At 34.2% G+C, this 22643-nt stretch overlaps 5 protein-coding genes across 5 annotated transcripts; 3 read left to right on the top strand and 2 right to left on the bottom strand.

The window, feature by feature from the left end:
* The first annotated feature begins 1505 nt into the window (after positions 1-1505).
* On the top strand, positions 1506-3165 carry LOTGIDRAFT_203978 (hypothetical protein). The gene is made up of 3 exons (XM_009057682.1): positions 1506-1784; positions 2601-2663; positions 2966-3165. The coding sequence occupies exons 1-3, from the start codon at positions 1591-1593 to the stop codon at positions 3099-3101; spliced, it is 393 nt and encodes a 130-aa protein (XP_009055930.1). The 5' UTR covers positions 1506-1590; the 3' UTR covers positions 3102-3165.
* A 699-nt stretch (positions 3166-3864) lies between these two features.
* On the bottom strand, positions 3865-5519 carry LOTGIDRAFT_232678 (hypothetical protein). Its single transcript, XM_009057681.1, has one exon. The coding sequence runs from the start codon at positions 5159-5161 to the stop codon at positions 4472-4474; it is 690 nt and encodes a 229-aa protein (XP_009055929.1). The 5' UTR covers positions 5162-5519; the 3' UTR covers positions 3865-4471.
* Positions 5520-6078: 559 nt separating this feature from the next.
* LOTGIDRAFT_161776 (hypothetical protein) lies at positions 6079-10524 on the bottom strand (the record flags this gene model as incomplete). Its single annotated transcript, XM_009057680.1, has 7 exons — positions 6079-6949; positions 7349-7454; positions 7699-7767; positions 8378-8728; positions 8909-9217; positions 9617-9919; positions 10440-10524. 7 exons carry the CDS (start codon positions 10522-10524, stop codon positions 6079-6081), a joined length of 2094 nt encoding a protein of 697 aa, XP_009055928.1.
* Positions 10525-12374: 1850 nt separating this feature from the next.
* On the top strand, positions 12375-14217 carry LOTGIDRAFT_63955 (hypothetical protein; the record flags this gene model as incomplete). Its single annotated transcript, XM_009057652.1, has 2 exons — positions 12375-13837; positions 14061-14217. Coding segments are annotated over 2 exons (1620 nt in total), but the record flags the coding sequence as incomplete, so codon positions are not given.
* A 1817-nt stretch (positions 14218-16034) lies between these two features.
* Positions 16035-21813, top strand: LOTGIDRAFT_232677 (hypothetical protein). Its single transcript, XM_009057679.1, has 11 exons — positions 16035-16108; positions 16367-16411; positions 17074-17175; positions 17382-17485; positions 17703-17791; positions 18191-18261; positions 20120-20249; positions 20455-20534; positions 20801-20872; positions 21301-21363; positions 21606-21813. Exons 1-11 carry the CDS (start codon positions 16106-16108, stop codon positions 21690-21692), a joined length of 846 nt encoding a protein of 281 aa, XP_009055927.1. The 5' UTR covers positions 16035-16105; the 3' UTR covers positions 21693-21813.
* The last annotated feature ends 830 nt before the right edge of the window (positions 21814-22643 follow it).

Genomic DNA, 22643 nt, shown 5'->3' with positions numbered 1-22643 from the left:
AATTCTGCGGAAATATGAATTCCACATTCAATGGTAAATTCGAAAACGTAGTCAAGATTGCAGCCAGTGTGATGAAAACGTGCTTTTCAATTTGCGAATATCAAGTCTCAAATGTCTTGTCGGACTGTGTCGGAGTGTTGGAGGATTCATGACACCGCATTTGGACAGAGCAATTAGTCCAAAGAACCCCCATGGGACGAAGAGACAAACACAATGACTTTTAAGGTCATTGGAGGTCAAGTTCAAAGTCACGAACCTACTTAGGTTGTGACATTGCCCGTCCTCCACCATTTATTGAATCTAGTTATCAACTACAAGCGGTTGATGTGAATAAGATGACCAACACCACTGAAAATGGGTAATTTTACTGTGACCAAATTACTATGTGATAGTATTACTGTGACCAAATTACCGTGTGACTTTTTTACTGTGACCAAATTACCATGTGACCTTTTTACTGTGACCAAAATACCATGTGACCTTTTTACTGTGACCAAATTACCGTGTGACCCTTTTACTGTGACCGAATTACCGTGTGACCTTATTACTGTGACCAAATTACCATGTGACTTTTTTACTGTGACCAAATTACCGTGTGACCTTTTTACTGTGACCTTATTACCGTGTGACCTTATTACTGTGACCAAATTACCGTGTGACCGTTTTACTGTGACCAAATTTCCGGTGACCGATTTACCTGTGACCTAATTACCTACATTCCATTTTCTTAGGGGGTCTTCCCTGACCCCCCTCTAGCTGTGGGCCTGTTTCAAACAGGGTTTAAAATTTAAGCCAATCCAAAGGTTAAGGCGTCATTTAAGCACAAGACAGTTAGACACGATACTTAAGGTACATTTTGTTTTTAAGTTAATTTAGGCACAGGTCATATATAGGCACAAAGTTATGTAGGCACACTCTTTGGGGCACACTAATATTTGGCAGTCAATAAGGCACACCTGGTCAGTGGCGGGGTTGAAATGAAAAAAAAGTATTGAAGAAACAGGCAAAATATTAACATATTAACTTCAAATTTTAAAAAGTCTTATAGTTGATAATTAAAGTTTTTTAAATAAAAATTACAGGAATTATCACCAAATTATCACTTAGGTTAAATTAAAAATTGCATGAATTATCACATAACCTAAGTTAAAAATTTAAGTTTTTAAGAAAAAACAAAAGGTGAAATTCAAATTGCATAAAATGGATGATTTAAGTTACATTTATTGTGTTTTTAACGGCTTTCTTTATGCAATTTTCGTATATTTCTAGTAGCAGAGGCCACTTCTGAAAACTATTTAAATTAGAGTCAAATCACCCACCGAAAATGGCGACTCATTGGGAACAACAAGGATACTTTCGACTTCAGATCAGAGAGAAGCTTCTTCAAAGTTTTTTTTATGGACGTTTATATTGTAAGCAGCTTATATTTTTTCGTAAATACAAGAAAGGGAAGTGATTCGAATGTATATTTTCTATATAACACGTGACTTCCGGCCATGTGTACAAATTTTGTAAACAAATCAGAATAATCTTACCAGAACGCTTATAATAATAACCTAACTAGAAATATTGTGACCATTTTATTTCAAAATGGGATGTGTGGGTAGAAAGCGGAATCATAAAGGTAATCATCCCTGGGCTAAAAAGGGCAAAACGAAACGTCGTATAAAAGATTTGGATCAGATACACGATGATATGAAGCCAGAAAAAGCTGATAAAATGTTGAAGCAAGATGTTGATTATGAAGTACCTGGTGCTGCTCAACATTACTGTTTACATTGTTCGTAAGTAGTAAATAGTTGTTTTATTATACAACACTGTAACTTTGCAAGATTAAACTTCAATGTATAGCCTAGACGGAAACATCTGTCTCTATTCCAACCTCTGATAGCTATTTGGTCAGCTGGTGTAGAGACAGAAATAATAAGCCCTGTTAAATGAGGACATTCCACATCTGCGCAGGTGCAGGGCTTTTAAACATTTTTAGATACCTCGGTTCTGCAAAACCCAGTTATGTTTGGAAAGATAAATATTTTTGTAGTTCAGACAAACCATCATTTTCTCCCTACACCATTTATATCATGTTTCCGGTTCCATCAAAGTTTATTTTGGTAAAGTGATCTGGGCCTAGCATTTAAAACTGCGTGCGCAGCCAAAAGTTCAAAGGTCACAGAGTCACATGTTACTAACAAAAGGAAATATATGGTGATGCCCAACACTAATTTACAATCATCTTAAAATTATTCAATATTATGTGGAGGTGTAGAAATCCCATTTAACAGAGTCTTTTTCTTCTGACTCCCATCAGAGGCTGGAATAAAGGTAGTATATCGGACTATGTATAGCCAAGTTAAGTTGATGCATAGTGACAGTCATAGACTGTGACCTACTCACTCCAGTCCAGTCAGGAGTTAAAATTGCATTAGAGTGATATGGCTATATGATATACTGCTTCATATTGGCCTTTTCTCTGAAAATAAGGTTGTTCAGACCCTCAGTTGGAGAAGGAGGGTTTGAATATGATATTTATCAAGGTAAAAGTCACACATTTTCATCCAGGCCATATGGTTTAACAAAGAAATACTTTTTTATCATTGTAGAAGATATTTCATCAGTAATTCAACATTGAATAAACATTTTAGAAGTAAACCCCACAAAAGAAGGTAATTTATTTGTAGTTGAGTCTTTTGTAAACTTAGGCATTGCGAAATACATACTGTTAAATGCTTTTGTTAATTGAGTATGGTACCATATATCATATAAGCTTACTATTCCATAATTAAGACAATCAGGTGAATTCTCATTTCACCTCAACACTAGCATACAGTTTCTATGACTGTTTGATCTACCTGAAAATAAATAGGACTCTGCATGTTTATGTTTAGAATCAGACCTCACTCAGGGTTCCACTTGCCAACCCTTATATATTTATCAGTTTAGTTCATGTTAAATTTTACTTTTATAGGTTGAAGGACTTATCCATTGAACCATATACACAAGAAGAAGCTGACAGAGCAGGAGGCATGGGATCATATATTGCTCCAAAACCTCTTGAAGTGAAAACACAGGGAGTAAAAGAAGATATGACAACTGATGAATAGGGAAAGCTGCACAGCTTTAATAACTTGTATATAATTTATTGTTAATAAAAGGGAGATGACTTTAGTGTTTGATTTCATATATGATCAGATATATGTGCAGAGAGATGTCTTTTCTTGCTTCCATTTCTGACACATTTGACAATGAAACACAATTTTATGGCATACTAGGAGTAGTGTACCATAAAATTGTGTTCTGTTATTTAGTGTTAGTAAATGTATATTTTCAGTTGTTTTTTTGTTTGTGCTTTGTCATAGAGAATTAAGATTTTACACAAACTAGTTAATGTTTATAAATATCAATTGATAAGCTAAGATGAATAAAATGGCATTTGAAAATCAATGTGGGAATAGGCCTTTAAGGAAAATCAGTTACAATTAAAAAATTTCAGACATGCAATGTAAAACTTCACAATACAAGAAAGGTGGCTATTACAGTCAAGGTATAAAATGAGGTTTATAATATTTTGACATTGTGAAGATGACATGATAAGCCTGGATACATAGGGACTAACCAGCTGGACCTACATGGATTATAGTTACTTGATGGTGCTCAATTGATATCAACTAAATCCTGTTTCTGAATTTTTGTATTTAAATTTGGTCAAGTACTTGATGGTTGAAATTGTGAAAATATGAAAGAATGTTGAAGGTCATTCCATTGGACTGTGCTGAGGCAAAGAATCCTCAATTGCAAAATCTGGGTTTATTGGGAAAAAAATGCACAATACAGACCATAACACAATGCTTTTCAAAATAAAGAAATGCCACTTGATATAAGATTTAATTTCAATATTAACTGAATCAATTTAAATAAAGTAAAAGTCTGTTAGTAATCAATAACTTTTCGATCTCAGACCTGATCAGGTTCATATTTACATATTTACTAATTAGAGTTCTCTCTGAAACAAAATCTGTTTTCAATGTTATGCTGACATCAGCATTAAACATTGTCCATATCTATGCCATGCTAACAATGCTGCATATCATCTGGTATATTGGGACTATCACTTATAGATGTAAAATGCATACTAACATTAAAAGCACTCAAAAAATCGAGTATGAACTTCATTTCACCAGAGTATAACAATTTCAAAATGTATCAAGTTCATCTGTACATAATTCTACTTTATTAGTCAGATTTTACTGGAACTGTTCTTCACTACATTATTGAAGTTCTACTACCACTCAAACTGGAAGATATCACTGGCTCTGCTGATGCATTGTGAATATAAACATACATTAATGTCATGGGATAACATTACTATTATGGTCAGTGTTATATTTGGGTCAACATTTATGCTATACCAACATTATTAGAGTCAGATCTCACCAACACTGTCATTGTATGGTTACAAATATTGTCACTACCATCAATGTTGTCTGGTATCACTATAAATGTCAGTTGTTGTGTTTTCTCGGGTAGTACCATTTGTGGATTTTAGTGTTATACAGGGGTCTGTTTTATTTCGGGTCTTTCTCTCCGCTTCAAGAGGTTTAGAACAAAATGTCGGTTCTGCCCAAAGGTCGCCTGTCTTTGTTGGAGAACCCTGGGAACCATCAACACAAGTTCTAGATGATCTGACGGTGTGGAATCCACTATTTAAGTTACGAGGTTGTTTATGATGTAATTGTCTTTGATTCAAATCATAGCGTGTTTTTTTGAATATTCTTCGTACTGGGAAGGATTTATAAGCTGTTTCTGTGCGACTGTTGGGAGAAGGATCAGACAATGGTCTCTTTGTGATGATGTGTTTCTTCTCTCTATCTGCTTTTAACTTACATTTGGTCGACAAAGCATCAGATAGGTCTGATATATCTTGTTCTCGACATCGTTTAGTTATATCAGTAAGAATACGTTGTTGTTTTCCCAACCTTCTTTTTTGAAAACTGGTTGATAACTCCATGATAGCCAGCTTGTCCGGTGTTGGTAGTCGCTGTTTACCATCACGGCAATATATTGTGTTCTGTAATAAGTGTATTTCTCGTAAACTTTTACTATTTTTAAACGGTGGTAATGTTAACGCATCATCTAGACGTATTCGTCTTTGAAACATTGTCATTGTTTTATCTAGCACTATCAATTATGACACTTTGTTTGGTCTAAACAGTAATTCCCGTATTACAAAGGAACTAATGTGGCTTTTGATTAGAACTCCCACTTGAAAATTTGTAATCACTAGTCTAAATAATCCATAGTCTAAATTTTAATGTGAATGTTATCCTTAAAATACAGAACCGAGAGGTGTTGTTAATTCGTACTGTTCATTCTTTAGAAAATGATTAGTGTTAAACGAACATGGCGATTTCTTGACACAATGTTTGAATTCTCCATCGATACCGTGGATTGAAACACAAATCCCTTGTAAACAAAAGTCATGTAATAACCCACTATAAACTTGATTAGTTAAACAATACAAGCGATAATAATCTTATTATTACTAATCTCTAGATATTGTTTATTAAAGCCTGTTTTCTATATACACCACCTGACTTCACATATACCTATCAAATTTTCATAACATTCATGTTCCTTATAAAGTCTTATTGTGGTTTATGAAACCTTTTTCCACAATATTTCACGTATACAGAGAAAAAATACATAGAGACCATTGTGTAGAAAAAAAAAACACCATAGAATCATGATATGATGTAGTTAAAGTACTTTGTGCAGAATGATTAACTACTCAATACGATTTTGTACCATTTAAAGACCAGTCGATAAAATTCTTTACTATAAATATGATAAAAGACTAATAAGACAACGCAGGCCGCGTTCTTATTATTGACCTTTATTCATACTTGAAATATAACAATGAAATTTCATAATACAAAGACGAATATGTTTTCATAAAAATGATTTAGAAAAAGCGAAGACAAATGATTAAAAACCAAAACACTGTTTTGACCTTCAACGCGCCTTAGGATTTTACAACAATTGTCAACAGATTAAATTACTTTTGACCGATTAAATTGAGCTTTAATATAAAAATGGCACTGCTGTATAAGATGACTGTCGAGGAAATTGTCGTGGTGGAGATTCAATAGCACTAGAAACATCAGGAAATGAAGAAGTCATATCTAAATTTTCGTCTTCTTCTGGAACAGTTGATAGATCATTACCAGACAAAACAGACTCGTCATCGTCGTGTTTTGGACTATCACTGATGGACTGCAAAATAACCACATCCGAGTTTACTGGAATTGACGGAAATTCATCCTCGCCTTCGTAATTGGTGTTGTGTTGGTCAGCTTTCTGATCCTCTATTTTTGGAGTATTACTAATGTTTATGTATGGTTTTAACTTTTCTTGACGATAGTTAGAAATTTCCTCCTCTGTATAGGTTTTGTCAGGTATTTGTGGTGGATTAATGTTACTAAATGAATTGTCAAATAAACTCCCATTTTGTACTTTCTCTTTCTTAATCTTGTTCACTTTTGCATATTCAACATTCTCTACAGGTGGCGCTACTAACAAATATGATGCAGAAGTAGATGGTTCAGATTCCCGGAAGTTATCTATTTGCATATAATTTGGATCGTAATTGTCTAATGGTTCATTAACCTCGGGAATACTTTCAGGAATGCTACCCATATCATTGGGACCGATGCGATTGAGACCATTATTTTCAATATGTTCGGATTGAACTATTTCCCTTATATCACCCAAACGTTCTTGCCCATCATGATGTATAGGAATTGATGTTTGGTTCTGAGGATCAGATATAAAATCTGATGATTCACTCTTTGTATCACCTTCCAGTATGGTGTAGGTTTGGTGTAGAAATGCTGGATTATCTAATCCTGAATATACAGATTCTTCTTCGTCTGTTTTATACTGTCTTCGTCTCCTGTAAACAATTATAACATCATTGGGTCAATAAATGAACAAGAAAAAATTCCATTGTCTTACATTAGCAGCATTCGTTTCTAGAACACGATTCAGACGTCTGTTGTTCCTGCAATTCTATCAAAACTGAAAGTTAAATGACGCCACTATCGTACAATTTGTTTATGCATGTATCATATAAGGCTCTTTGCGAAAGTGGCGTCAGTTTTAGTGGAATTGCAGGAACCACAGACTTCTGACAAAAAATTGGAATGGTGCAACTTGATGCTATCAGTGTGCCCAATACACTACAGATTTTTAGAAAACCTCCTTACAATCCCTTTAATTTAGGTACCTGGTTCATCATTGATTCTGAATTCTATTCATATGTTCTCAAATGAAAAAAAAAGCTATTATTTACCTAATAATGAGTGCTATAACCAGAATGATGAAGGCTATTAAAACTAATAGACCAAGTACAATACCAATGATTAATATATCTTCATCTGGAATAAAAATAATAGTACCTAAAATACCAAATATAGTATTTTTTTTCAAACTGAAGAAAGTCTCTTTTGAGCAACAAACATTATGTGACCTAGTCGTCAAAATTATATTCTCTAAATGGATCTTCTAATGACCCATGAAGTGACAATGGTCTGAACTTATGAAATTGAGATCTATAAACTGATAAAGTAGACTGCTATAGCTTTAATTAACGTTTAAGGAGCAATTGATACAGATAAAACCAACAAAAAAAGGGTCACTAACCTCTCAGTTGACTGGTACCAGTGTCCTGAACTAACCCGCCCTCATTTGAGTTGTCTGTTGAGGCACTCACTGAAAAAGTCAAATGAAAAGGTTTGTGAAACTTGATGAAATGTGTAAGAAGATATAATATTCGCTTAATATTAAACAATACCATATTTTTAAATACAAGTCGTCATCCATAAAATCTTCTGGGAAAGCTACCAGAATAACAAAAGGTTTTAAAGGTTCGTAGCGTTGTGTGGTTTTGTTCTGACGAGTCGTATCATATCGATAGGTTATCCTGAAAAATTTATGAAAGTGGACAATTATTGATAATAAAATGATCTTGCCTGTAACAACAATGGGCGTTCCAGTAACCAATCCATTTGAGGAAGCAGTAGATGAATCAGGAACAATGATAGGTGATGGATTTCCACATTTTAATATCAAATTTCCATTCAGAGCTTAAAAATAAGATACTTTCATAAGCTAAAAAGATTTATCAATATTGCATAATGTAATAAAACTTATATAAATCAGCCAACTTGGGTGTCGTGAGTGAGTGAAAAAAAACTTAAAATCCGTCTTTGATACAAATATGCAAATCATATAAAATTAAGCTACCGTCAAGAATATATATAAACTATGGCATTAAACTAAACATTTCCGTCGATCGATGAAACCGTTTCTAAATTGTTACCTTTAAATTCTATCAAGAAAAGTAGGTTGCTGATATTTTTATGTATATATTCGACCGTCAGATTCGTCTTTGGTTCTAGGAAGGGTTCGGCATCTACTATTTCCGCCAATTTGAGATTCAGTCTTTGGACGGTGTCAGAGAGAATCAACTGACTTCTTTTGCCAACTGTATCTGGTGGCATATCATAATATAAAAGTTTCACATCCATTCCTTTACTTGTTGCCTTACATCTACAAAACTGTTCCTCATATACTCCAGGTTTATTGATATATTCTCTACTTATTAAATACATTGATGTATTATTGGGTACCTCTAATTCTAATGAATCACAAACGTCATACATGCTTTCATCTGAAACAAAAAGGCGTACAACGTTGTGTTACATAAGTTTTGGTCAAGCACGCCTTGTCGGGACCTAATTATATTTTTTATGGTTTTTTAATGAAATCTGAAAATAAAATTTCTATTAACGACATAACTTTGAACTATTACAACTACAAATGTTCATGTTAAATTACAATCTTGACTTACTATTTAAACAGGAATATTTGATATCAGCACCAATGTTCGGTATCTGATAATCGCATCCAAGACCATCATTTATTGACTCTGGTAAAGTTGGCATACACTCGTTTTCTCCACGACATTTTTTATACAATAAATCTTCAACACCAGTCTTACATTTATAACATTGATCTTTAGATTCCAGACAGGTTCGATTCTCTGATACTTTCCAATAGCCAACAGAATGAACATGTATAACAGAGTTATCAGGACAGTCTAGATGTGGTCTCAATATATCGTTTGACAATGGGCATTCGACCTTTTCCATGGGAACATCTACAAAATAAGACACAATTACTTCTGAAAAGGATATAGCTGTCTAAATATTTGCTTTATCAGGTTATCTGGATCTCTTTTTAAAAACATTATTAGCAGAAGTGGCAATCTCATTATTGTCAGATCGCCATATTAAAACATTATCCCATGCAGATAACACAGATATCATTACGTCAAATGGCAAATGCTACCATATTGGCAACTTAACAACTATGTCTAATCCGACCTAAAAATCCGATTTTCATTTCAAAAAGTACAGCTGAAATTGAGCTCAAATAAGCTGTAATGAGCTTGAAATATCTCTCAATTCTAATGAAATAACTGGATATATAGTAATTATGTCAGACTTAAATAAAAAAAAAACAATTACACAATGATATAAAGGATTAAAAGCCTTACCAGCATCAATTGGTGTACAATCATAATTTATTTCTACAGCTAGTCCTGTAACATTGGGACAAATGCCATAAAGTATTGTGTTGTCAAGGAGTTGTGTACATTTACCATACTGCCCATGACATAGTATATTTTCTCCATCTTCTTCACCAGATAATGTTTTATTACAGCCAAGTCTTCGGGAACATATGTCATTTTCAACTGCATAGTAATCCATCGAGTTCACCCAAATTCTTGCATCAGGACAATTAAATGTAAAAATACTGCCATTCATTAAATTACATTTTAGGCCGTCGAGTGATGAAGCTGAAGAAATAACCACAAAAACGTATTAAAGAACCTTATATCTGGAAGTGTGTCCTCCGCCCAATATTAGCGGGTTGATCAATTATCGTTCCACGAACGGGATACAAGGACCGGATATCGATACGTTTAGTGTCAGAAATATTTTTTTGGAATTGCTTCAATCCAAATTAAGATAGGTTGTTTTTGTATTTTCACAATTACACTTATGACAACTTTTTGTATCTATATAAATCTTAACCATAAATGAATTCATGAAAACATTATTAGATATTCTACAATTTCCGTGTTACACAAAACAGCAGCGGGTGGGCTTTTCCGTTTTTAAGTTAAGCATTCCCCTCGACTGTATTGTGGTACCTTGTGGGACACAGGGGCATTAGAGATTTGCCCGATTAAGTTTCTAAATAAATATACTACATTATTGTGTTCAGCTATATAGCTAGCAGTAATTTACTTATAAGCATTTTCTTTAGTCAAAACATTTGCAATACACACATAGATGATATGACTCAAAACTTACCGGGAGTTAAAACAATAATGAATGAAAAGAAAAATACAACGTGGATTTTTGAAATGTTGGTGGACGTTTCTTTTACACGATCCATTGATATTAATTGATTATAGAATTAGCACTTATATTCCAGTCACTTTAAAAATCCTAAAATGTGGATATCCATTGATGAGAATGTACTCCTGTGTCTTAACCATAGTAGGCTACATAGAACAAGAATGTTCAGGTTGATCCTTGAAACGAAATAGAAAATATTAATATGATAGGAAGTTTTGACCTGTGATTTGATTAATAAAAGAGAAATCTCACGCTTCATTGCTTATGACATATTGATAGATACTATTACAGTTAACTGTCATTATTCGATCTCATATCAATTTATTATGTGTGTGAGTTATGTGGGGTCAATCTTTACAAAATCTTGTACAGAATAGTCGGATTATAATACGTATGAAACTATATAAAGCCGACTGCAAAATAAAAAATTTTTCTGTTATATCAATTGTACTGTAATCTGTTAAACTTATTCAATAGCCACATCAATATCGTGTTCCTCCATTCCATCATTAGGACTTATGATTTACTCTGAAAGCATCCAGTCGGCAGATCAATTGAAAATCTGAAGCATGTGGGCCCTAATGTGAACGTATGGCCAGGGGCAATATGGGTCCATATATGAATACCCAGACCGTGAACCCTATCTCGTAAAACATATAAAAAATAAGTATTGCGGAATCTAAAAATTTTCATTGCCGGCTTATGAGAATTTGTTTTTAGGTTGCTGTCGGCTATTTATTTAGTGGAGCATTGTATAGATACTCTTCGCACCGGTCCTGACAGATGTCACAAAACGGGTTTTTGCCCACCTCAACCACTGACATGTAAAAGGAACTTACTTGGCGGTTTTCCAGGAAAAAGTTTCAAGACTTTCGTACTGTGTCTCTTTACAGAGGCTTAACATTCGCTATTATGATGACAATACTGAGTTTTCAAAATATATCCCTCACCGCTTTTTCCTTTGGATCCACCCGTTGTCTGCATTGTCATTTTTCTAAATAATCGCAGGTTCGTCGATTTTTGTCCCCAACTGCCGACGGTAGTGTGGAGCCAATCAACCACATCTTCTACCCAGGACATTCTGGGACTTATCTGGAACCAGTGAGGGTTGAGCCACTACCGAATTATAGGGCACATCTAATACGAGAATTTTAAACTTCCCCTCGCTTGATAATTCTGATTTACTATTCAGAAGATTTTCAACTTCCAGACTCTTCCATTGCCATTTTTTCTAGCACGTGGGCCAATTTTATTTATTGAACTTTTTCTTGTTTCGTTTTATGGATTTATGTATTTTGTATTACGGTTCTGATCGTTTGTACTTGTACTTTATTTGTACAGATTTTACCATAAAACTAAAGTTACGATTTTCCTAACAGGTCCAAATTATAAATAAAAGAAAAATCGACGTGGTGCAACAGATGAAAATGTTTCGTTTCATGTGAAACAAACATTTAGTCGTTTTTGTGCATTTGGGCACAATGCGATAAGTTGGGCAAAACGAACCCACCGGTACACGTATATGTGAGGCATCTAAATCAACTCGAAATTAAGGATATTTGTTCTAGTACAATTGGTTTAACCAATGAAAGGTTCATAAAGTGCAACAGTTTGAGAAATTAAGATGACCTTTCAAAAAACGTCGAGAATAATGAGAGCCAATACTGGACATTCGGTGTGAGATATTTAACACGGATATGAAACGTTGACATTTTGATTTTTCCATAAGATCACTAGTAGATAATTCATTATAGACAACAGAAATATTTCCCCTTCTTTATCAATGACGGGTTAAAGTATGTAAATTAGACTGAGCTAAGTTATGACACAGTTTTTTTTATCAGCATGGTGACGTTTAGATTCAAATCATATACAATGAATATCTGTCTTCTTTTTCTGGTTTTGTCTTCTTTTCAAATTGGAACATCTGTGGTGCTTAATACACCACTTGGTTATTTACGTGGAAGAGTTCGTTTTATTGACAATAGATCCATATTCCAGTTTTTAAACGTACCGTATGCACAACCACCGATAGGTGTTTTGAGGTTTGAAAAACCACAGCCTGTCTTGCCTTGGCGTGGAATACTGAACGCCACGGAGTATGGACCAGCATGTGTTCAAAATTCCGGACAGCCGAAGTTTCTAATGAGTGAAAATTGTTTAGTGATGAATATTTATATTCCATATAATGTGAACGTAAGTGCTTCAAGGGCAGTCATGTTGTACATCCATGGTGGAGGTTATACTCAAGGTCAAGGTCACTCACAGGATGGCTCGCTTTTGGCATTAACTGGCGATGTAATAGTTATTACGATAAATTATCGTTTAGATGTTCTTGGATTCTTATCCACAAAAGAATATGGACTTCCAGGAAACTATGGTCTTTGGGATCAAAGATTATCCTTTTTATGGGTTCGTCAAAATATTGCATCATTTGGTGGTGATCCAAAACAAGTAACAATTTTTGGTGAATCAGCAGGTGCCTATAGCGTTGGCTTACATCTAGTTTCTCGTTGGAATCAAGGTTTATTTAAACGAGCTTTAAGTGAAAGTGGTGTGACTTTATCTCCTAGAACATTAGCTTATGATCCTGTATCATTTTCCAAAAGTTTTCTCATAGACATTGGTTGTTTCCCAACTAAAACCTCGTCAAATGTAAAATCATGTTTGATGACGAAGAGTACTACAGAACTCCTTTCAGCATCATCCCGAGCTGCAGGAACAAGTTTTCTTGCATTCCGATTACCTATTGGTCCAGTTGTTGATGGTGACTTTTTAACAAAGACACCCGAAGAACTGCTCTCTGATAGAAGTCTTCCTTTCTATCATGTTGATGTTATGGCTGGAACTAACAGTGGCGAAGGTGTCCTCATTCTGTACCCCTTATCAGTTTATCAAACTGCTTTAAACATAAATTTACGACTGGGTATACCCAACCGTGTTCTGTGTGATAATATCACCACTAGTTTAGCTAGAGATTATTACAATGGTTCTGTTTCTATAGCTAGTCGTATCTGCCACATGTATTCTGGAACTAGTCTCCCTGAACAGGGTCGAGAAGTAGTGAATATGTTTGGTGATATGTCATTTCTGGCACCAACTGTAGCTGTTTTAGATCAACACTCGACTCATGCCATTGGTCAAACAACATATCAGTACTACTTTACACAAGTTTTATCATCAAGTACAATAACTCGCCAGTATCCATGGTTTGTTGGTGTGGTCCATGCTGGTGAATTGGTTTTTGTATTTGGTCCAATGGTATCTTTGGCCCCAGGACAATATACACAACAGGAGGTGGCCTTTTCTAATAAAGTACAGATTTATTGGACAAATTTTGCTAAGCATGGGTAACAATATTTTTCTTATTAATTCCGTTTATGGTATTTAGTAAATACTATTTACCTCTTTGAAGTATTTAGTTCGTTTATATTAAATAACATTCGATAATGTACTAGAATAATTGTATTGACTTGCTTGTCAATGAAATTAAAAATCCACGCCATTCATTGTGTCAATCGATTCTTTTAACTTTCCAATATGTCCACTGTAATATACCTTCATTTTTTTCAGCAACCCAAATGGACTTCACGTTGAACAATGGCCAAGTTATATCACCAGTAAAAGCTATCAAGATTTATCTTTTGCTATCCAATCAAAGCAAAACATATTTCCTAACAGAATGAATCTGTGGTTGTCTTTAAACCCTGTCCAACTTGCCGAACTCCAAGTAACCGAGAACAACCCCTCCAATTTTACGTCATCATTTGGAGCTGACATTTTTTCTCTGATAGTGTTTGTTATTTTGAATTTTTCTGCTTTGTTTTGCTGAGACTCGGGGCAATATAATGAATGTTTATTAGCCAACCAATCCAATTTGTTACGCTATTTTGATCTTCTTCTGGACTTTTTGTACTATTTCTCGTTAAAATTAGACCTTGAAATAACGATATGTATGAATATCTTTCATCCTTTTAGATTTTATCAATCACGAGGTGACCCCACAACGTTTATATTTGATTTTATATATGATGTATAAAATGAAAATATATAGGTCTGATATTATCGAATTAGTATCTTGACAAATTTGTATGCCCACATGAAAATCCAACAAACTAGATAAGATGTTGTTTCGAAAAACTGTCCACTAATCGTATCACTGTAGGTCTCATTTGTAATGTTTCCATTTAAATGACTCACAAAGTAAGTGTATCTCCTAGGCGAGGCCCGAAGCCCCTTGATGCCTGGGTCTGCCCCCCACCCAATTTTCTTTTGGCAATGGATGTTACCAAAATTATTCTTATTCAAGCAGTATAGAATGACAATTTGACTTGCATTTACATTATGCGTACTACCAAATCCAATTATTCGTACTTAGGATTATTTTTGTTTTTATCTATATTAATATCTAAGTCGGGTGTTAAGATAAGGCTAGCACGGTGCCTTGCCAAAACACTGTCCGGTTTTGACAATTTTGAGGTGCCAAAAACGTATCAAAATCTAGATGAACGAACCAATCTCTGCTGAAGTGAAGAAAGTTTTGATGCGGCTTAAGTCTCTCTTGCTGGGGCCCTACCGTAACAACAGGTCTGTGTGTACTGCCACTGGCCGTGCGTGTATCGTACCTCCACTCCTCTTACATCTATATGGTTATTCAACCGTACCGGAACCCGTCCTGTATGGGATCCTGAAAAGTTTCTGCCAGAATGACGCTCTTTGTCCAAAAAGGAAAACTGGATTGATAAGAAGCCATATAGAATAATATAGAGGAGCTGTTTTTCTCTATTTACTCTACAATCGTAAAACGAGCGATAGGATGGACTCATTTTTCTTAAGTTCAATTCGACGCCTAGGCGGAAACATCTTTTTCTATTCCAGTCTCTGACAGATGTCCCCTGTTATATAAAACCAATACTATTATTTGGAAAGAAGAATAGTTTTGTAGTTCAGTCATAACATCAGTTTCTCCCTACAGCATGTCCTGTCTCCGGTTCCATCAAAGCTTTTTTTTCTAGCGAAACTGATCTCGCATCGGCCATTCAAAACCCATCTTCGGAGGTGTGGTAAATCCCCATTTAACAGGGCCTATTTTTTCTGACAGTACTCCAACCGACAACAACTGTCAACTGTCAAAATATCCATCAGAGGCTGGGATAAAGGCAGATGTTTCGGACTATTCGACATCTGGCCTAACAATTAATGCATAAATTACAATATAATCCAACGAATCGAATGTGACATATGATAAGGGAGGGAACTCTTTCAAAGATTGCTCTTTTTTGTTGAAGGCAAATTTGATATATTGGGTGCATTCGAATTATTAGTTTCAAGAATTATTGTGTTCCTGACTAGTTCTTGTTATGAATAATGTCCTGGTTTTTGCCTTAATTAGCATCGCCGTTGACTCCTTTGACACTTTAGTCATCTCCTTTAATTGTTTTAGATGTTGATAAACTCTGAAAACTAGATGCGATAAAGCAACATATCCACAGCACAATCGTTAATTGTCCGGAGTGAACCTTGCTACCCAGGAATCGAATGCAGCCGTGATACAGTAAATTTGTAAATATTGCAAGTCACGTTTTGTTCACTGGTTCCTTAAGAAATTGTCTGGAATAATGGTAACTAATTCATTATTCACCGTTTGATTTTGAGGATACATCTTTGCAAATGCTATGTAATTGAAAACATGTCTGTTATTGTCGCTAACTATTGGTACATTCCCATTATTAGCTTCCAAAAAACAAAGCCATGGTAAATAATCAATCATGACAAAAAAAGGGAAGCAACATAGTCCAAGCAAAGGGGATCAAAGCAACATAGGCCATCTGATGTCTTGATAGAAAACATATTTAGAGTTTGTTTTTTTTTTATTTTAGTTTCGAAACCAGTATGATAATGATGTCACAGTATGGAGTCCACAGGTAAATTGGTTTTGTCATGTCATACAAGTACCATGAAATAAAATGTTGGTGATAGCTTAAAATTTGATAGCTTTTGCTATTGTCCTACTCCTATGTATAGTTGATAGCCTAGTCAAAATCTAATAATTTTTCTAAAACTGCAATTTACGCCTTTCATGATCTTACTCTGGTTATTTGATAATCTGAAAGTACTGGTAAAGGCTTCCGCACACTTGCTGATTTTTTGTAATCAACCAGTGTACATTGGTCCATGACAGCCCTACAACAAAATCAGGAGGGAACAGTAGATATCTGGCATGTTTGATCGAAAGACGTCCTGACTTGCCTTGTCGGCAAGTGTGCGGGTGTTCCTGATAAATTGTTGTGACCTAGATAAAGGCCATCCAATAGAATTCCTGGTACATATCACTGTCTTCATCATCCATTCCAGAAGAAAATAAGTGAATTGTCAACATGGACAAAAGTAGTGCAAAAAAGTAAAAGTTTTCTCCCCCTCTGTCACTTCATTTTCAGTCTAGTTGACATATTGTTTACGGTAGCTCTGTAAGAAGGTGCTAGAAGTAAGTGTGCGAAACATTGTACGGCATTACATCAAAAAATCAGTAAGTATGCACTAGCCTTAACCAGCTACATGAAACTAGATTATTTGTTAAATATTTCAGGGACGATTACATCAACTGGAATATGCCATGGAAGCAGTGAAACAAGGTTCTGCTACAGTTGGTATTAAGTCAAAGACACATGCTGTGTTAGCTGCTTTAAAGGTAAAATTTTACTATTTCAGTAAAGACTTTGGATGTCCAGTTAAAAAAATATTAACCCTTTTATATGTTCTCTTTTATACTAGCATGTTGAAACGATGTCCTTTATGAGCGAAAAATGGAATCACTTCTTGTCTATGACTTAGGTCTAAAGATCGTTTATCTATTTGATTGTGTCTTGAGCTTACAATTTTGTTAATTTCTCTTAGAGAGCGCCATCAGAGCTTTCATCTCATCAGAAGAAGATATTAAGTATAGATGATCATGTTGGTGTGGCTATTGCAGGGTTAACAGCTGATGCTCGTTCTCTAAGGTATCATAAATAATTTTGTCAAAGACTTTTACAAGAGTTGTAGGGTTACATCAGTATTAGGGGTAGATTTTTTCTTTATTCCCCTTTCTTTAAAAATTGTTCACTGAATACTCAATCTTAAGATGTTTAAATTTTTTGAAAAGTGATTTGAATGACTACTAAATACCTTAATCACTAACTTACAAATTATACTCTATTATATTGATCTTTATTTCAGTAATTTTATGAGATCAGAATGCTTGAATTCAAGATATGCTTATAATTCACCATTACCTGTCAGCAGGCTTGTTTCCATGCTTGGCTCAAGTATCCTTTTAAAATAATATTGGTTGTAAATCAGTTTAAATCTAGCCTCTCAACTGCTCAAAGTAATTAAAATATGTATAATTCAAACAATTTATCTGCATATTTCCCTTTCTGATAAAGTAGTATATTTAAATGGATTTCTGGTTAAATGAAACTTAGTATACAATTATTCCAGACATAATTAGAGTTACGTACCTTCCCATTTGGATACACATGATAAACATGGTTATAGGTACTTTGTTGACGCCTGATAGAAAAACTCTAATTATATATCTTTACAGAATTTAAAATTGTATTTCTATGAGAAATATTAGAGAGAAGAAATATTTTAGATGGAATTAGCTGATAACTCAATGCAATACAAGTTACATACTCCTTTATTTCCTTAAATCTGACTAGAATCTCAAATTCTGACACAAAGATATGGACGACGACCTTTTGGTGTTGGTCTCTTAGTTGCTGGTTATGATGTAAGTATATAATTTTTATATTTTATGCAAAAAATTGATGATAGACAGGTTTCCTAGCATTTTTATACGCCCCTGTCTGTCGGTCCGTTGTATGCTCGATAGATGCTACAGCTTTTATCTGATCTTGAAGAAACTTGGTATGCATGTATATATTGATGAGATCTCGGTCAAGTTCAAAATTGGTAATAATCAGATATAAAGTTTCAGAGTTATTGCTCTTGTCTTAGTAAAACAGGTTTAATTTGGCTTGTATGCATGCTATAGACCGCAATTTTTATCTGATCTTTATGAAACTCAGTATGCTGGTATATATTAATGAGATCTTGGTCAAGTTTGAAATCGGTAATAATCGGATAAAAAGTTTCAGAGTAATTGCTCTTGACTTAGTAAATCAGATTTAATTTGGCTTGTATGCATGCTAAAGGCAAAAAGTTTTATCCTATCTTGATGAAAATTAGTATGCATGTATATATTGATGAGATCTTGGTCAAGTACAAAATTGGTAATAATCGGATGAAGAGTTTCAGAGTTATTGCCCTTGACTTAGTAAAAACACGTTAAATTTGGCTTCTTTGCATGCTAAAGGCCAAAAATTTTATCTGATCTTGATGAAACTTAGTATGCTTGTAGATATTGATAAGATTTCAGTCAAGTTCGAAATTGGTAGTAATCGGATGAACGGTTTCAGAGTTATTGCCCTTGACTTAATAAAAATGCATTAAATTTGCTTTGTTTGCCTGATGAAAGCTACAAATTTAATCCCCTCTTGATGAAACTTAGTATGCATGTTCGAAATTGGTAATAATCGGTTGAACAATTTCAGGGTTATTGCCCTTGAGTTAGTAAAAACACGTCAAATTTGGCTTGTAGGCACTCTATAGACTACAGTTTTTATCTGATCTTGATGAAACTTGAAAATGTATTGATAAGATGTCATGATACAGGGTGCATTTTTTATCTGATCTTGATGAATCTTGTAATGCATGTATATATTGATGAGATCTCAAGTTATAAATGGTAATTATTGGATGAATGATTTTGGAGTTATTGCCCTTGAATTAAATCAATGCGTCTAATTTGGCTTGTAGGCACAATAGAGGCTACATGGTTTATCTAATCTTGATGAAACTTGGTATGAGATCTTATTAAAGCACATATTAAACCACTACAGACTTTGTTATAAATTTTGACAGCTGGTAGTGGGCGTATGTTACCTTGCCTGGCAAGCTATCTTTATAGAGAGCATAATACCTTCATTTAATCTCAATTCCACTTATATTAAACGCATAGAACTGATTAAAGGGATGCATTAGAGAAATTTAAGTATCACAACATGTTTCTTCCCATCATTCTACTATTTTCCTCCCAGTGTCGTCCTCAGCATATCTCATTAGCTTATATTTGCTCAGTACCTGCTCATTGACTTCGCATTGTTACCGCACTTGTTTTTATACCCTTTTATCTATTGTCTTAATCACTTGTTATTACCCTTTTATCTATTGTCCCTCTTAATCTCTATATTGTTTCCTGTTGGTATATATTTTGTTATGTTTTTATTCTCTTGCCGCTCCAACTACCAACTACTACGACTACCAACAACTACCTAGTTTGCGATATCAGCATCCGCAGGAAGCGAACGTTAACTTGTCATCTACCTACCTACCTATTCTCTTGCCATTACATCTGATGATGACACATGTATATTGTGTTGAAACGTTATTTGCACTACCTTATTAAAGAAGTGTGTTATTTTCCATAATATTGTCTTGTGTATTGTTATATGTGCTCCTCGCTTCTATATGTCCTTCAAATCTTACACAACCAAGCTATAGAAATAATTTAATATTTCTTATTGTAGAGTATGGGACCACATATTTACCAAACTTGTCCATCAGCTAATTATTATGATTGTAAAGCTATGGCCATTGGAGCTAGATCACAATCAGCAAGAACATATTTAGAACGAAAATTAGATGAATTTTCTGACTGTAAGTTTTTTTTTAAAATTATCTCTTCAAATGAGTATAATTTGTGATCAAGTCTTGTTGTCAAAGGAGTTCTATTCTTGATTACATGAAACCTTCGGAATTTTCTTTTGCAAAGCCTGCAGGACTAACATATAAGTGTTCAATGGCATATGAAGTTATTGAAAAGGGGTTTTTTCTTTCCTTAAATTTAGACTTCTACTTCTAGGTGAATTAGATGAACTTGTTAAACATGCTCTGAGATCATTACGTGATACTTTACCTTCAGAAATAGAACTTACAAACAAGGTAAGACTCTTATTTAGAACTGATTAAAATCCTATATCAGTTATGACTTATTAAATAATGTGCTGTTATACTCATCATATTTGAAATCATGTACAATGATAAAATATTTTCTCTGTTAAAATAGTGCTCAATACCTCAATTATAGAGCGATATATAAATATTAAAACAGGACTTTAATCATGTTGTTACTATGAGTTTCACACTATGCGATCTTTAGACAACTTACCTATTTTCAGTGTACATTTATAGGCTATATTTATTTTCAGAACTGTTCCATAGGTATAGTTGGTAAAGACCAAGATTTTGCTATTTATGATGATGATGGTGTTACAAGATATGTATCCTTTAATTGTGGATCATTATTCTATGATAAAGTTATAATTGCAGTCCATCTGTCTATTGTTTATTGACGCAACAGTTCTTGGGGTCATGTATTCATGCACCTTTTAAACAGAACAACATGACATTCTTTGAAGTTGACAACTCAGTTAAAACTGAAGGTAAAGGACATGTAATTGTTCCAAATAATATAACTTTGATTTAATGTTTCAATTTAGTTATCATGTGAATGTGTTTATCTAGATCATATTTGTTACATATTCTATTGTTTAATATTTGGATGTTTAAGACTCTTAAGAGCCAGTTTTTGACAGAAACTTAAAAAATCTATATCTATATGTCTATATCTGGTTCTTAAGCATTAGTCCTGGCAAAGATAGAAAGTGACAGATCAAATAATGATGATATAACCTTAACCTAACTTTAGTTATCAATGATAGAAGGTGAAGAAAGAGCTAGACCACCACCACCACCAGCTGATGCTCCTGCTGTAAGTTTTTAATGTTCTATTATAAGGAACAGAATAGGAATAGAAATTGAAGACTTCTAAATTGGCTTCTTGTGGGGAATTACATTAAGTTAAAAATTGCATGATGATCACTTGTTGAAATTACAAGCTGTTTTAATGACTGCAATTCTAAATTGTTGGTGTGGGTTTGCTATGACCCATGTAATTGCTTTTCTGTTTTAATACTTATATTGTCATACTTAAAACTATGATTTCTATTTTAGGAATCAATGGAGACCCAGGATGGTGATCAACCTGCTAGTGTTCCAGCTGATCCTATTCTTGTAGGTGCAGAAGTCATGGACCCTTAGATCAAATCATCTAATTACCAGTAGTCTACAAACTATTAATGTATTTCATCATCATTGTTATTATTTTGTCATTATTTGAAAATAACCAAGTCTTTGGTAAATAAATATATTTCCATCATTGATCATTGATTACTATTTTTGACATTAAATTGTCATTAATGGCTGTATTGGAAAGTTAACTACCATTTATCACTGTATTTGACGGTAAACTTGTCATTAATGTTTGAAAGTTAACTTACCATTTTTTATATGCCACATGGAAATGTCGACGTATATTGACGTCGCCCCTGTCCGTCGGTCCGGGCGTCCTGCCATCCGTCCTTAACTTAGTAAAAACGCGTCAAATTTCGATTGTAGGCACGATAGACACTAGATGAAACTAGGTATGCATGTATATGTTGATGATATCTGAGTCGAGTTCGTAATTGGTAACAGTCGGTGAAGGGTTTTGGAGTTAATTCCCTTGACTTAGAAAACAAGTAGTTGCTTAGCAAGATACGCCCACTTTCCTGATACATTTTCAGTATATCAAAGGCGGCCAACAAATTTTGATGCGTTTTTACCAATAACACTAATTCCGTTGATCGAAATTGTCAAATTTAATCTTGACAAAGATCTCATCATTATAAATGATCATACCAAATTTCATTTAAATCGGATAAAAATTGTACTCTCTATTGTGTTCGCAAACAAATTTTGACGCGATTTTCATAAATCAAGGGCAATAACTCAAAACCCATTCATCTAAAGATAGCCAAATTCGAACTTGTCCAAGATCTCATGAATGTAAATGATCACACCAAATTTCATTCAAATCAGATAAAAACTGTGGTCTCTATTGCGTTCACAACCCAATTGTGGACTAACAGACCGACGGACGGACGGACAGGGGCGACGACAATATACGACTACATTATAATATGGGTGTATAAAAACGCGTCAAATTTGCCT

The sequence above is a fragment of the Lottia gigantea genome (genome assembly GCF_000327385.1).
Source record: "Lottia gigantea unplaced genomic scaffold LOTGIsca_31, whole genome shotgun sequence".
NCBI classification, from domain to species: Eukaryota; Metazoa; Mollusca; class Gastropoda; family Lottiidae; genus Lottia; species Lottia gigantea.
This window is presented reverse-complemented; position numbering and strand designations above follow the sequence as displayed.

What these genes read in the sequence shown, in the direction of transcription:
- LOTGIDRAFT_203978 (XM_009057682.1), top strand. Translation starts at nt 1,591, where the DNA reads ATGGGATGTGTGGGTAGAAAGCGGAATCATAAAGGTAATCATCCCTGG. An exon ending in CATTACTGTTTACATTGTTC is followed by an intron (nt 1,785 to 2,600) that starts GTAAGTAGTAAA and finishes TTATCATTGTAG; the next exon opens with AAGATATTTCATCAGTAATT. An exon ending in AGTAAACCCCACAAAAGAAG is followed by an intron (nt 2,664 to 2,965) that starts GTAATTTATTTG and finishes TTACTTTTATAG; the next exon opens with GTTGAAGGACTTATCCATTG.
- LOTGIDRAFT_232678 (XM_009057681.1), bottom strand. Translation starts at nt 5,161, where the DNA reads ATGACAATGTTTCAAAGACGAATACGTCTAGATGATGCGTTAACATTA.
- LOTGIDRAFT_232677 (XM_009057679.1), top strand. An exon ending in TCTTAGTTGCTGGTTATGAT is followed by an intron (nt 18,262 to 20,119) that starts GTAAGTATATAA and finishes TTCTTATTGTAG; the next exon opens with AGTATGGGACCACATATTTA. An exon ending in ATGATGGTGTTACAAGATAT is followed by an intron (nt 20,873 to 21,300) that starts GTATCCTTTAAT and finishes ACCTAACTTTAG; the next exon opens with TTATCAATGATAGAAGGTGA.